General features: G+C 34.1%; 1 protein-coding gene across 1 annotated transcript; it reads left to right on the forward strand.

Annotated features, from left to right (window-relative positions):
• Positions 1 to 5,720: 5,720 nt before the first annotated feature.
• On the forward strand, positions 5,721 to 13,679 carry LOC143910765 (uncharacterized). Its single transcript, XM_077429361.1, has 4 exons — positions 5,721 to 5,821; positions 11,610 to 11,842; positions 11,985 to 12,287; positions 13,278 to 13,679. The coding sequence occupies exons 2-4, from the start codon at positions 11,624 to 11,626 to the stop codon at positions 13,677 to 13,679; spliced, it is 924 nt and encodes a 307-aa protein (XP_077285487.1). The 5' UTR covers positions 5,721 to 5,821; positions 11,610 to 11,623.
• The last annotated feature ends 292 nt before the right edge of the window (positions 13,680 to 13,971 follow it).

Genomic DNA, 13,971 nt, shown 5'->3' on the forward strand with positions numbered 1-13,971 from the left:
CTTCATTTTTGGCGGCTTTTTAGCTGGCCGCCTGCTTTTCAACCCCGCCTCGATGAGACGGCGTTGTATTGGGTCTTAAAAATCTGACAGTTGTCTTTTGATGCATAATAACACAAATAGTGACCATGTTGAAAGTGTAAAAATAAGAAACTAATTATATTATATTATTTGAGATTTTTTGATTTGTTAAATGTTTTATCGTTTCTGACATAAGATACAATTTTAATTTGGCCCAAACTAGACTACAAACTTTGATGAGCAATTATCATCAATACTAGAATCGATCACTTGGTACTCGATAGCTCTCGACGAAAGTAATGATCGAAAAGATACTGCACAGTTATTAATTTTCATACGCGGATGTAACTTTAAATTTGAAATTATTGAAGAACTTTTGTCATTGGAATCACTGAAAGATCAAACAACAAGAGCTGATATTTTTGAAAAAAATGTTAATTGCCTAAAAAAATATAATTTACAATGGAACAAATTGATAAGCATAACAACTGACGGAGCACCAAGTTTGACCATTATGGAAAATCCAGGATAAAATTTGCGAAAATTGTCCTGATTACAATTTAATTATAATTCATTGTATTATACATCAACAAGTATTGTACGAAAATGTGTTAAAAGTTGAACATGTGACATCTTGTATTATCAAACTTGTAAATTTAATACGATCGAGTGGCTTGAAACACAGATAATTCATTGCTTTTCTTCAAGATATTGAATCGGAGTTCACAGATATTATTTATCATAATCATATTCGATGGCTTAGCCTAAGAAAAATACTTCGGCGAGTGTGGGATACAAAACAAGAAATCGTTCTATTTTTAAAAATGAAAAATCTTATCGACTTTCCCGAATTAACTGATAATGACTGGCTGTGTGATTTTGCATTTACTTTAGACATCGTGACACATTTAAATACTTTTTCAACACAGTGTTCCAAGGGGAAAATTTATATGTCCATGATATGGTGAAAATTTTGAATGGATTTAAATTAAAAATACGACTGTTTCTTCACCATTTATTCAACGGGTAGACCACTTTTTAACCATGAAATTGCTGAAGATACCAGAAAATAAATTTGAAGAATATGGTGAAATTATCAACGATTTCAGTGGTGACTTTCCATGAAGATTTGGCGACGTCCAAAAAATTGAGATTGGCTTGGCAATTATACGAGATCAATTGCAATGTATATTGATAGCGGCGCACCGACATCTCAGCGCAAAGCAACTTAGCGCCGACCTTTCGGCGCAGACAACTCGGCGCAACGACAACTCAGCGAATGAGAATTCAGCGCATGGACTATTCAGCGCAAAATCATTTTTTTCAATAAGTTTCAGATGCGTTTTCAAAAATAATTACTGTATTGAAATTGTCGGTCATATCTACATGATAATTTCATAAATGCGAATAAATTTATTTGATACTTTTTGTTTAGGGTTTAGGGCTTAGAAACCTAAAAGTTCGGTTTAGGAGCCTATTCGAGACACACACACACACAGACATTCATTTTTATATATGTATATAGAAGAAGATATGTATGTAGGTACTTTAATAAAAATAAATTAACAAGTAGATACTATGTATTGTAATAAAATAAATCATTAATAGTGCAAAAACACCACTGCTAATATACCATAAGTATTCATTGCAGTTATTTCCTTTCAAAAGGTGCGAGAATAATATCAATTTCTTGACTGATATTCGTCCTTTATTAGTCGAAAAAAAAGGTTCACGCCCAAAATATAAACTCGCCTGAAAAAAGGCCACGTGGCCACCACTGACTTACATAACAGAATAAATGAGATTACTAAGTATGTAGAAACATACATAACATTAAAAAGTTGAAATACGGAAAGTATAGATAGTATGTCTTTGCATTTATCATTTCACTTAAAATTTTGTGAACGCTGCCCAACTGTCCGAAATTATATGCGAACCAGGCAGTGTATGTCGGAGTATTTCATCAGGTAAAAGTCGAGTTAATTCAGGGCACGGCAATACTTAGAGTACCCGCATTAGCAACCAATGACAGGAAGGAGCGGGTCGACCAAGCCTCGCTTCCGAGCCTAGAGGGTCCGCCCTCTCGAGAATTCCGACTTTTACCAACAATTCCATGAGCCTGAATTACGCCGATAGGCGTTGTATTTTGAGTATGTAAAAAATAAGCAATAATACTACCCGCTAAACCTTTCCAGGTGGCATTGAAAAAATTGCATTGAACATGGGTCGTGTAATCCGTGTCAATGTTTATAAATACTGGTTTACACCGGAATTTCTGAATTTATAACCATATCAGAATTACCCGGTGGAAGCACCTAACTACTGAGTATTTTAGATTATAGCTTGGCATTTAGACTGTGAGCATTACATTTTAACAACAATGAAGAAGATGGAATTATTTTTGGAAAAATACATTCATTAATTGTCTTCTTTTGTTTATTTTATGTTGTTGCAAGATATATTAGAGGCTAAATACACCTTTACAAAACTCCAAATTCCCAGCGGTAGTTATCTAGGGCAGCGGTTCCCGAATGGTGTTCCGCGGAACCATGGGGTTCCGTAAGAGGCTCTCAGGGGTTCCATTCAAGATTTCCATATTGTAAATCGTTTCACGTTTGATAATATTTAGGTATTGTAATTTTAGGAAATAAGTATATGTACGTGAACATTTGACAAACCTGACAACGTCTTTGGAGGAATATTTTCCAAAAGAAAAGTTTCAGTTATGGGAAATCGAATGGGTCCGAAATCCATTTAGGGTTAGTACCAAACCTTCAACATTGACTGTATTGGAGTATGAAAATTTAATTGATATTAAAAATTCATCCACACTCCAACAAATTTTCGAATCAAAAGCTACCACGAACCTGAGCCAATTTTGGTTTGACCTGAAAAATGAATACCCGGGTATCACTGAAAAGGCTATCATGGCGTTACTCCCATTTGTGTCAACCTACATATGCGAGGCTGGGTTTTCAGCTTACGCCTACACGATAAATAAGTTTAGGAGTAAGTTGAATGCTGCACCAGACCTCCACATCCAATTGTCAGACATAAAACCTGACTTCAATGTTATTTTAAGGAAAACTATGAAAAGATTTCATTCATCACATTAAATAAATATCTTTTTGTTCCAACTAAATAAATATTTTTATCTTAAAAAGTCTTTCTTTTAAAGTCAAACTATACTATATATAAAAGATGCGGACACCAATCCAAAAAGCCTCAGTGTGGTGTGATTTCACGTAAAAAAACCAATCTAACAGTTAGTTTACTTCTTACTTAAGCTAGGGTTCCGCCCAAAAATGGTAAATCAAAAAGGGTTCCGTAGCCAAAAGAATTCGGGAACCGCTGATCTAGGGTAGTGATCTACTGCAGTGGCGTTTGGTGAAATTCTTTCCATTTTTTTATTTATTTATTATTTATTTGGAAAATTTACAGTTTATTACGTTACATAGATTGATAGGAAAAAAACATAATTATTTTAAGTAAACCATTAATAATTTTCGCATATAGGTAAAAAAGAAAAGCTTAAACATTTAAAATAAAAAACAAAAATAATAAGAATAATAAAACGATAGTAATATGATAAAAATTATGAAATAATAAAAATAATATAATATATAACAAAAAACAAAAAGACAAAATAAATACATAAAAATAAAAAATTATAATCACAATTGTAAATTTTCAATAAAGTTAATCATCGAAAAACAAATAAAGTTATAATATATAAATTGCAATAATCACTCTAGCTTGTATAGCATTAATATTAAATAAGTCAAACATAGAAATTGTAGAAGTAAGTGTGTTGTCGGTGGAGCTTGCATGCCAGATGAATGAACTTCTTCCATAATTAGAAAAAATATTAGGCATGTAAAGGAGCTCATTACATCTGGTCATTCTATTTGGCACACGCAACGATAGTCTACTCAATAATTGAGGACAGTCGATCGATGTTCAAAATTGTTGAGATGTCAGCTATCTTCCTTCTTTTGACAAGTGGAAGCAGATGCTGACACCTACAAGCATCTTCATAGGATGTATAGGATAATCCAAAACGGCTGCCGATGTACCTCAAGAATCTCTTCTGGATACGCTCCAATCTGTCCCTTGCACCAGAGTACTCTGGTTTCCAAACTTGGGATGCAAACTCAACAATACTTCTTACGTATGCACAATATAGTATTTTGCATGATTTAACAGAAATAAAGCATTTGGAGCACCGGATGACGAACCCGAGAGCCTTCGACGCTCGAGCTACAACATTGTCAATATGTTTACTAAAGGATAGATCAGAGTTTAATAAGACTCCCAAATCCCTAATTTCCGATACCATTGTGAGTCTATGTCCGTTGATTGAACGAGGAAAGTCAACAGGACATAGTTTTCTGGTGAAGGATATGCAGGAGCATTTTGCTACATTAATTTCCAACTAATTTATGCTGTAATAAACCTCTAGCCTGAACAAATCATCTTGTAGGGCCAAAGCATCATTTCGGCTGTCTATTCTCTTGAAAATCTTCATATCATCAGCAAATAATAGTACACTTGAATTCTGAAAACATTTTTCAATATCAAAGATGAAGATGTTGAATAATAGAGGTCCCAAGAGGGAGCCTTGCGGAACACCAGAAGGAATATTCATCCATCTCGATATAATATATGATTGATTGTGATTTATGAGTGAAATTTTGATTAACTCTCTTCCATTTGGGCCTTACAGGGATGTTTTGTATTTGTAGTTGTTTCTTACATATTTATTGAAACTGCCTGTAGGTGCAAGGCATTCCTTATGCTATATTTTTTTTATTTGATGTTTTTACTTTTTTATGTTTATGTATGGATGTATTTATGTTTATGTTCAAATGTATTTTTTTTATGTATAATTGATGAGTATATTATTTTCGTTATGTATTAATTTATGTTTAATTGTTATTTTGTTTTTTTTTGTGTTATATTTTTTGACCATTGTGGCGCTTTAGGAATTCCTGTTATGCCACAATGGTCTGTTTAGAATAAAATAAAAATAAAATAAATCCATTTAATAAGACAGCCTGTGATCGACGTGTAATGTATGAGGCGAACCATCTATAGAGATCACCATGAATACCGATCTGTATAAGTTTTTCAAGCAGAATATCGTGATCAATCCTGTCAAATGCCTTACTATAATATGTATATATATAGTATCAAACTGAGACCGATCGTTCGTGGTATTAGTAACGAAATCATTAAATAGTAGTAAATTTGTTGTAACTGAGCGTCCTTTCTGAAAACCATTTTTATGATACAACTTTAGTTAATGTGCGCGAGAAGGATACAAGGGGAACAGCCTGTCCCGAATACAGTGTGATTTGAATGATAGTTTGAATTTCGAGCGTGTGATGTTTGGCGCGCGAATCATTTAGCAGTAATGGCGACCAAAGGGCGGGGTTTGAGTGGCGTGGGTCGCGATTGGCTGAAGTCGGGCAGTGGGGAGGAGCTTCCCCTCCAGTGAGAGTCGCGATCTCCGGTTGGTCGGCGAATAGTGGTTGGCAGCAGTGCGCGGGCGGGCGCCGCGCCGCGCGACCGTGGCGCCAACTTTCGGCGCAACAAACAACACTTGCGTTCCCTCACACGCGTTCTATCGCAACCAACCGCAATCCCATCCGAATCTCATTCACCTATCGCTATCGCAAATGACATTAGCCGCACACGTAAACAATGACGACCGTTGTTCTCCTTCAATAATCGACACATAATCGACGCATCGCAACCTACATATCTACAACGAGCATGGGATAGAAGTCGAGGAGGACGGGTGAGCCAGTGTTTTCTACCATACTACATACATATAATCTTAATGAGTACATGCATGCATATAACCGATTGCGTGGAAGTATCCTTTTGTTTTGTCAAAAGGATACTTCCACGCAGTGGCGTAGCCAGGATTTTTTTAAAGGGGGGGGGTTTTGACAGGAAAAAAGGCAAGATAATTTAAAGTAAATAAAGTAAATACGTAATAAAAATATGGTATATATTCAAATAAAATAAAAATAATGAATACTTTAAAAAAGTACGAAATTCACAGATCCAATCTTCGCGTCTTTATTGTAAACATATCTAATATTTTTTCCGCACTAACATTTATATCCCTATTAATATTTAATAAAGCAAGTCCATTTAGTCGATTTTCCGACTTCGTATTTCTTAAATATGTTTTTAGTCATCGTAGTGTGGAAAAGCTCCGTTCAATTGTGGCTGTTGTCACCGGAAGTGTTGCTAGAATTTTTATAAGTATGTCAATATTGGGGAATATTGAAGGATTGCAAATTGCAATTGCAACTAGTGCGTTTTTTGGTCGATTTTCACTAGTACTTATATATTGCCACCACATATCCAACTCTCCAGTTAGAATGCAAGGTCCACAAAATATATCTTGGTTGTAAATTTCCCACAAAGTCTTTATCTTATTTTTTAAAACACTTGATAGTTGAGAGCTTTTTCCACCGGGAAGCAAACATTGGAAATTTTCAAGTATATGGTTATGTCCTAAAAATCTGTCATGGATTTGTGATAATTTGTGGGATATTTTGCCGCCGACTGAGCTCCGCAAAGGGGGGGGTCCAGACCCCCCGGACCCCCCCCTTCGCTACGCCACTGCTTCCACGTCTTACAAAAGGATACTTATACAGATCGGCGCTCAGCGCGCTAAATGGGTTTGCTATTGTCAATTTATATTGTTAACCTTTTGTCTTGCTCTCTAGCTTTGTAGGGACAATAGTAATGAACCATCTCTTCTGGAAAATATTCCATTTAGCACGCTAAGCGCCGATCTGTAGTGATAACTGTAAAGCCCCGACCCAGAAGGTGCCGCCAAAATTATTGTTCAAATGTTGTAAATGCATTGTTAAAGGTTTGCCGAACCTTTTTTACAAAGGATTTACAGCAATGGAACAATGAGAGGCACCTTGGCTATCCTACCTCTAGTGATAAGTGTCGCCAAGTGAGCTGTTTTTGGGCGTAGTATTTATATTTGGTGTCAATCTTTTTTTTCCGACAAATAAAGAACGAATACCTAATATTCAAGAAATTGATATAAAATAGCTCCAATGAATACTCATGGTATTTTAGTAGCCGCTCTGCTCGTTCATTGAGACTATTTTTTATATGAAATTACTGTACACTAAATATTTTTTTCTCTAAGCGAGACATTATTTATATGTTCATTTTATTTAAAAATAATTCTCTCAAAGGAGCCGAATGGTTAAAAATAGGAAATAATTAATTATTGCGGACGGACAGACCGATGTCGTTGAATGTGAGTGCAAGCCTAAATATCCCCGACTGAGAGAAAAGGAAATTTAACACGAACATATTTACATTGTTATTGATTTATTTTATTACAATATTTAGTACTTGTTTATTTGTTATATTGTGATTTATTTTACTAAACTAGATATCATATTTTGTGTTGAAAATCTCTGTCGACTGCATCTATGTACATATACAATGTATATGTATAAAAAAAATAGGCCAATAGGATAATACTGGAAAAATTAACTACGGCCAAATATAGCTGAAATGCATCCTAATTAGTTCCATTAAAACATGTTTGCATTTCAAATAAGTTTGTATTTCAGAAAAAAATTGGGCTATAAAAATTGTTATTTAAAATATTTATAGTTCGATTGTATCATATTTCCGGAGAGGGCTTTATCTAAGCGTGTGAAATTGTCACTTTGTATTAATATACATATTTAATGATCGGTGCTCGAATCTTGTATGTATGTACCTATTCATTATGTATAATTTTGATTATTTACTAATGATGTATGTACACACATGCATACATGCATATGTATGTACATACATATCTACGTGTTAGATCTACATACATACATATCTACGTATGTACATACATATCTACAATTAGATTACATTGATTATGTACTTAATTTATGAAAGTTTATAGTTTATTTTATTCGAATTGTCTACATATCTGTGTCCAATTACAGTGAAATAACTTATTGGAATTGGAATCGGAATCGGAAGAACGATTAAATCATAATAAAGAATTACTAGGATTGATAAACTATTACTAGTATTTTTTAAATGATTGATAGTAGCGCCAGTCATTGGAATATTATATTTTGAATATTTTGTGTGTTACATTTAATATTTTAATTAATTTGATTTAATTAAATACGTAGATAAATGAGCCGTTATATTTTGATGTAGCACAAGTCCACTTTTCTTCATTTCGAGAAATATTTCGCAAGACAATAAAAGTAATTTTTTGCGTTTAACAATATTTAAAAAGAGTGGTGGCCTGTAATACGTTTATTCTGCTTTTCCGTAATTCTGAACATATCGAATTAAAAGAAGTGATGAGGTGTTTTTGGAACGGAAAATTGGACTTCTGCCACTTACAAATATCATGGCTCATATGTATACGTATAAGATATGTATGTATAAGAGGTAGAAAATGTTTTAAAAATGTACACAGAATGAATTTGAATTTGCCGCGCGATTTCGGCCCTCCAAAAGCCGCCCTCTCATTAGGGACGGCACAAAGCCTATATACTAATATGTTTCATATATTAATATAGATACATACAAACGTATATATATTAAACTATGATTCAAATCTTGTACGTATTAATTGTGAATAAATTAAACTGTTTGCTATTTTACATATCTATGTGAATACATACATAGGTTTTTAATTAGATTATGTTTTTAATTTTTGATTGTTAACACTAGATATAATTTCGTTCGATGTGCTCATGTCCAATTCTAATAATAAAACCTGTTGGAGTACACACATCTATGACTCGATAGTAATATAAAAAAATCACTTTGATTGGTAGTATCACCAGTAGTTTTTTAAATAGTTGATAATAGCGCCAGTCATTGGATGATATAAATTAAATTTTCTAATCTTTGTTACTTTGTTTCATAAAATAAGTTTTTTTCTACACTGGTTTTTGGGGAAGATATCTATTAATTTGATAAAGAAATGTCCACTTTATATATGAAGTTATGACTTATGTTGAAGATGTAATAACTGTTCGGCAAAACTAAGTTTCCTTTTAATAGTTCCGGAATAGGGAGATAACTTTATGAGAACTTACATTTTGATCTAGGATAACAGATATTGATAGATACGTAATTACTTATCATATTTTGACGAATCTGTTATGAATAAATTTGAATAAGTATTTATACCACATTTTATTTTCACAAATCATGCATTATATTATATGTATAAGAAATACCTATTATAATTTGTCGTCTCAATTCATCATCGGCTTTAATTTTTTCGTGTCGTGTCAACGATATTATTCTCCGTATAGAAACGCAAGATATATCGAGATTATCTTACTATTAATCAAACCTTTTTTTACCGCATTGTAATAGGACAAACAACACTTTCAAGCTATTGTAGCGTTCATTGTCAACACCTTCAACACCATCCATCAAACACACACATTTTAATGATACTCATGTGCATATATGTATATCTTTTTATATAAAATAGATATGTATGTTATTTATTTTTAAGTATGTATTTATTTATGTAGATGAATATTTATATGTAATTATTGATAATTTTCTACTTAATACTCTATTTAGATTTATATGCCCTCTTTATATTTTTAATACATTAAAATCAATATATCGTGTAAAATTTACATATTCATTAATAGGAGACAAAGTGCTAGCAGGAATGGGTTTTCTGTGCCATAAATATAATGTTATCAATAGATTAAAAAAAAAACCACTTAAATAATAAAAAAAGTATATCGTCCTTTATCATTATCACGCTTTCATTTCCATTCTTACATGATTTGGCTATCCAACTGTAATGATCATTACGATTGTATATACTAATATGAAAACATTACACTTAATCCTAATAAATTATTAAGTTTTTATTTAAGCCTGAAAAAGTGCACGTAATATTAATACATAGATATTAGTACTATTTATGTACATAATTCGGATATCGATACATGATTTGAATATAATATGAACTAAAATCACTGAACTAACAGAGTGAAGTTAGTAAAAAGTTTGTAAAAAACAAACAGAAAAATTTTCTTTAGGAATAGTTATACAGCTCTTGTAAAAGACAACAAAATTAAAAATGTATCAGCTATTAATTATAATACGTCAGCAACTTTTAAATGAAATGCTGTTTTTGAATTATTGGATTTATTAAAATGGCCATTTCATAAAATTAATAATAAACAAATAAATAACTGACCACAAGAATTTACATTTACTGATCAATAAATACAAGCCTGGAAAATTATCTATATAATTATTATTACTAGGATTAGATAGCGGATGGTCATTAGAGCAATATGCTTTTGGCTTATTTTTATTTTTATTATTTTAAAATCTTATTTTTTTCTATCTTGCATTCTGCACTGTTGGCCCGTGTATTGTTATTTGTCATTGCCCTAATGAATATCCGTCTCTTAGTAATGACCGGCGCGACTCTTTTTTGCTCTCTAGCTTTGTAGTTTGCCCTGTTTCCTGGAAAATAGCCCCAAAACGCTTTCTTTCCTGGAAAAAGCACGCTCCACCGCCGAAGACTAGTAATGACTAGGCTTCGGCGTGACCTTGCGCACCATTGTTCATTTTTATGCTGAAACTTTATTTTTTGCTCTCTAGTTTTGTAGTTTTCCTTTTTTCCTGGAAAATAGCCCTAAAACTCCCATTTTTTGTTCCAAAAGCATGCTCCAACGCCGAAGATTAGTAATGACACTAATGACTAGTGAGCGGACCCAAAGTGCGCCGTTCATTGTTCGATTATTCGCCGTGCTTTGTTAAAGGTTCGCCGAACCTTTTTTTTGCACTCTAGCTTTGTAAATAGAGCCAAACCACCCCGATTCCAGGAAAAAGCACGCTCCCTATCCGCCCTTTACTAATGACAAAGGGTGGCGTTCGGACGATGCTGTAGGTACAAAAAATAAGTACCAAGTACTAAGTACCGAGTACTAAGTACCAAGTACTAAGTACCAAGTACTAAGTACCAAGTACTAAGTACCAAGTACGTACAAAATAAGTACTAAGTACCAAGCCAAAGTCTGTTTATGACATTTATGGGTTTTTTTTATCAAACTTAAAATTAAATTTGTTACAATCGCTGCTTTACAACAATTACCCTTGTAAAAATAGAGTTTGGTGCATTGATGTATAATACACATAGATGGGCCCTGACGTGTGATTTTGGTCGGAGATCTTGTCTTCACTAACTGAGGGGTGCGGGGGGTTTAACTAGCGGGGAAGTTGGGTTTTTTCCCCTACGACGCAGCGGTACCTACCTACCTTCTAAGAGAAACTGTGCATGCGCCATGTATTTTGCATGCGCCAAAAGGGAGACCAGTATAACACGTGAGGGCGGATCTAGTGTATTATACATCAATGGTTTGGTGCAAGTACTTACTTACTGTTTTATATATTTAAGAAATTGTATCTATGAATGAAAGTTAATATTTAGGAGGCAGGTACATACTTGAGTATTTACTCAAATATTATATTTTCCTTTTACTTGACATATATGTAAGACTAACATTTGACGTGATTGTTGTCAGCGTGAGGCGGTAGCATGCCACGTCCTCCGCGCGAGTCCTACGGCGAGCAGAAGCCGCCGTATTCCTACATCTCGCTGACGGCAATGGCTATCTGGAGCTCGCCGGACAAGATGCTACCATTAGCTGACATCTACCGCTTCATCACAGATCGTTTCCCTTACTATCGTCGCAACACGCAGCGTTGGCAGAACTCACTAAGACACAACCTGTCCTTCAACGACTGCTTCGTCAAGGTACCAATTCCAACACAGTCGACTTTCTTTCAAAAGCTTATTTCCAGTAGACTGATAATACATAATTTTTATGTCAGGACGTTATATTATGTCTGTCGATCTCGATAGTAGGTTATACTTGATTGAATATGCCGATTTGCAGATTCCGCGACGGCCGGATAGGCCGGGTAAGGGCGCCTATTGGGCGCTGCATCCATCTGCTCTGGATATGTTCGAGAACGGTTCATTCTTGCGCAGACGGAAACGGTTCAAGTTGCCAGCCCGGCTGCAGCACGAGCTGGCTTCCTTGGCGAGGCTGCCGCCCCCGATTGGCGCCCCCGGAGCCGTCGCCACGCAGTCTCTGCCTCCCCTTGGACCACCTGCGACCACTCTACCCACACCGCACAGACCCAAGTCTTTCACCATCGACAGCATCATTCAATCAGACCACAGGCGAAGCGATGAGGTTTTTAATTTTACTGATATTATTGACCAGTTATGCACAATAAAGGCCGGCGATCTATATCCAACTTTTTTTCAAAATTTTTTACAAGGTTTTAAATTGTATACATATGTAGTTGAATCTATTGTACTTATACTTGTATTTACTAAAAAACAATAAAAATAAATTAAATTGTAGAAAAACTAATCAACTAATTTTTAAAATTTGAAATAAATTCGTTTTTTACTGAATAAATATATTTGAAAGTGGTGGAAGTCCAATTTTCAGTTCCAAAATCACTATTTCCGTTTGACGTAATTCCCAAATTACTATTACTTCTTTTAATTCGATATATCCAGAATCTCGAAAAAGCAGAATAAACGTATTACAGTCCACCAGTATTTTTAAATATTTTTTAAATGTAAAATATTATATTTAATGATTTGCGAAGAATTTCTCGAAATGACCTTTGCCGCTTTCAAATATAACGGCCCATATATGTATGTAAATATAAAGGTAACTAGGTATTTAAACACTGTTTTTTATGTAGTTATTAATTTTTAAAATATAAAGAACTTTCATGTGGATAGCGGATTTTCAAATTAAAATATTATTAATTAATTTTTATTAGCCATAATGATTATTATTGTAATGAATAACTTTTTTGCCTTAAAAACATTGTTATCATAGAGATGTTTTAATACATTTTTTTCTGCCTACAGTCCAATCATAAATGGACTGTAGGCAGTCCATTTATCCAAGTCCAATCTCACCATTGTTTAGATTTTAGAACTTTTATTATTTATTAATGTATAAGATTTCTAGTTAAATCATATTCTTATTTTTAATAAATCGTTGAATAGTACTCTTTTAATGAAAAAATACTTAAAATTAAACTTATGTATAATTCGTTTCATATGTTTATATGTACATAGGTATACATATATGATTACAAGTGGTTATTACTAGTTAATACTTGATAAGATGATTTTGTTAAAGTTAACTAATTTTTAGGTGCGATGGGATGGAGGCGAAGCCAGTAATGCAACTCTTTGGCAACCTGGTTTATTGAGTGGTCTAGGAGGAGGAGGCAGTCTTTGTGGTGCATTTCTGCCTTTACAACAAGCTGCTCTATATGAGTACGCTTCAGCACTAGCAGCTTTGGGTTCACCATCGCTGGTCAAACCTTACCCGTTGTTGGCGACCCCAACTTTACCGGCGGGGTTGTTACATCCTCCGTTGATGTATAGCCATGCTGGTCAATTGGGACTAGAGCTGTTGGGTCTGGGTCACGCTGGAGAACGTGCCACCCTCCCTGGTCATCATCATTTGCCGTCACTTCCACCGCCTTCGGGCGCAGATCCTTCAGGAGTCGAAGACGGAGCTGACAGTCTCTACAGAAACTCTCCTGTGTGACGAAAGTGCTAATTAAATTTAATCTATACTTCGACAATAATCTAGAATTTTTGTTTAAATTCGTACTACGTACCTATAACGAATCGATATAGTGATTAATTAATATCGAAGGCCAATCGTGTTGTGCATAATTGGATGCAAAAGTAAACGTGAATAATAATAAATAAAATAAAACGTTGAAGTGTTTGTAGAACGTAAACGTGTACAGTGAAACGACCCATTAGTGAAATTATATATGATTTATCCTATGAATTATATATGCATGTTTTATTATTACACGTACATATAAATA

The sequence above is a fragment of the Arctopsyche grandis genome, chromosome 4, assembly GCF_051622035.1.
Source record: "Arctopsyche grandis isolate Sample6627 chromosome 4, ASM5162203v2, whole genome shotgun sequence".
NCBI classification, from domain to species: Eukaryota; Metazoa; Arthropoda; class Insecta; order Trichoptera; family Hydropsychidae; genus Arctopsyche; species Arctopsyche grandis.

What these genes read in the sequence shown, in the direction of transcription:
- LOC143910765 (XM_077429361.1), top strand. Translation starts at nt 11,624, where the DNA reads ATGCCACGTCCTCCGCGCGAGTCCTACGGCGAGCAGAAGCCGCCGTAT. An exon ending in TCAACGACTGCTTCGTCAAG is followed by an intron (nt 11,843 to 11,984) that starts GTACCAATTCCA and finishes GCCGATTTGCAG; the next exon opens with ATTCCGCGACGGCCGGATAG. An exon ending in ACCACAGGCGAAGCGATGAG is followed by an intron (nt 12,288 to 13,277) that starts GTTTTTAATTTT and finishes ACTAATTTTTAG; the next exon opens with GTGCGATGGGATGGAGGCGA.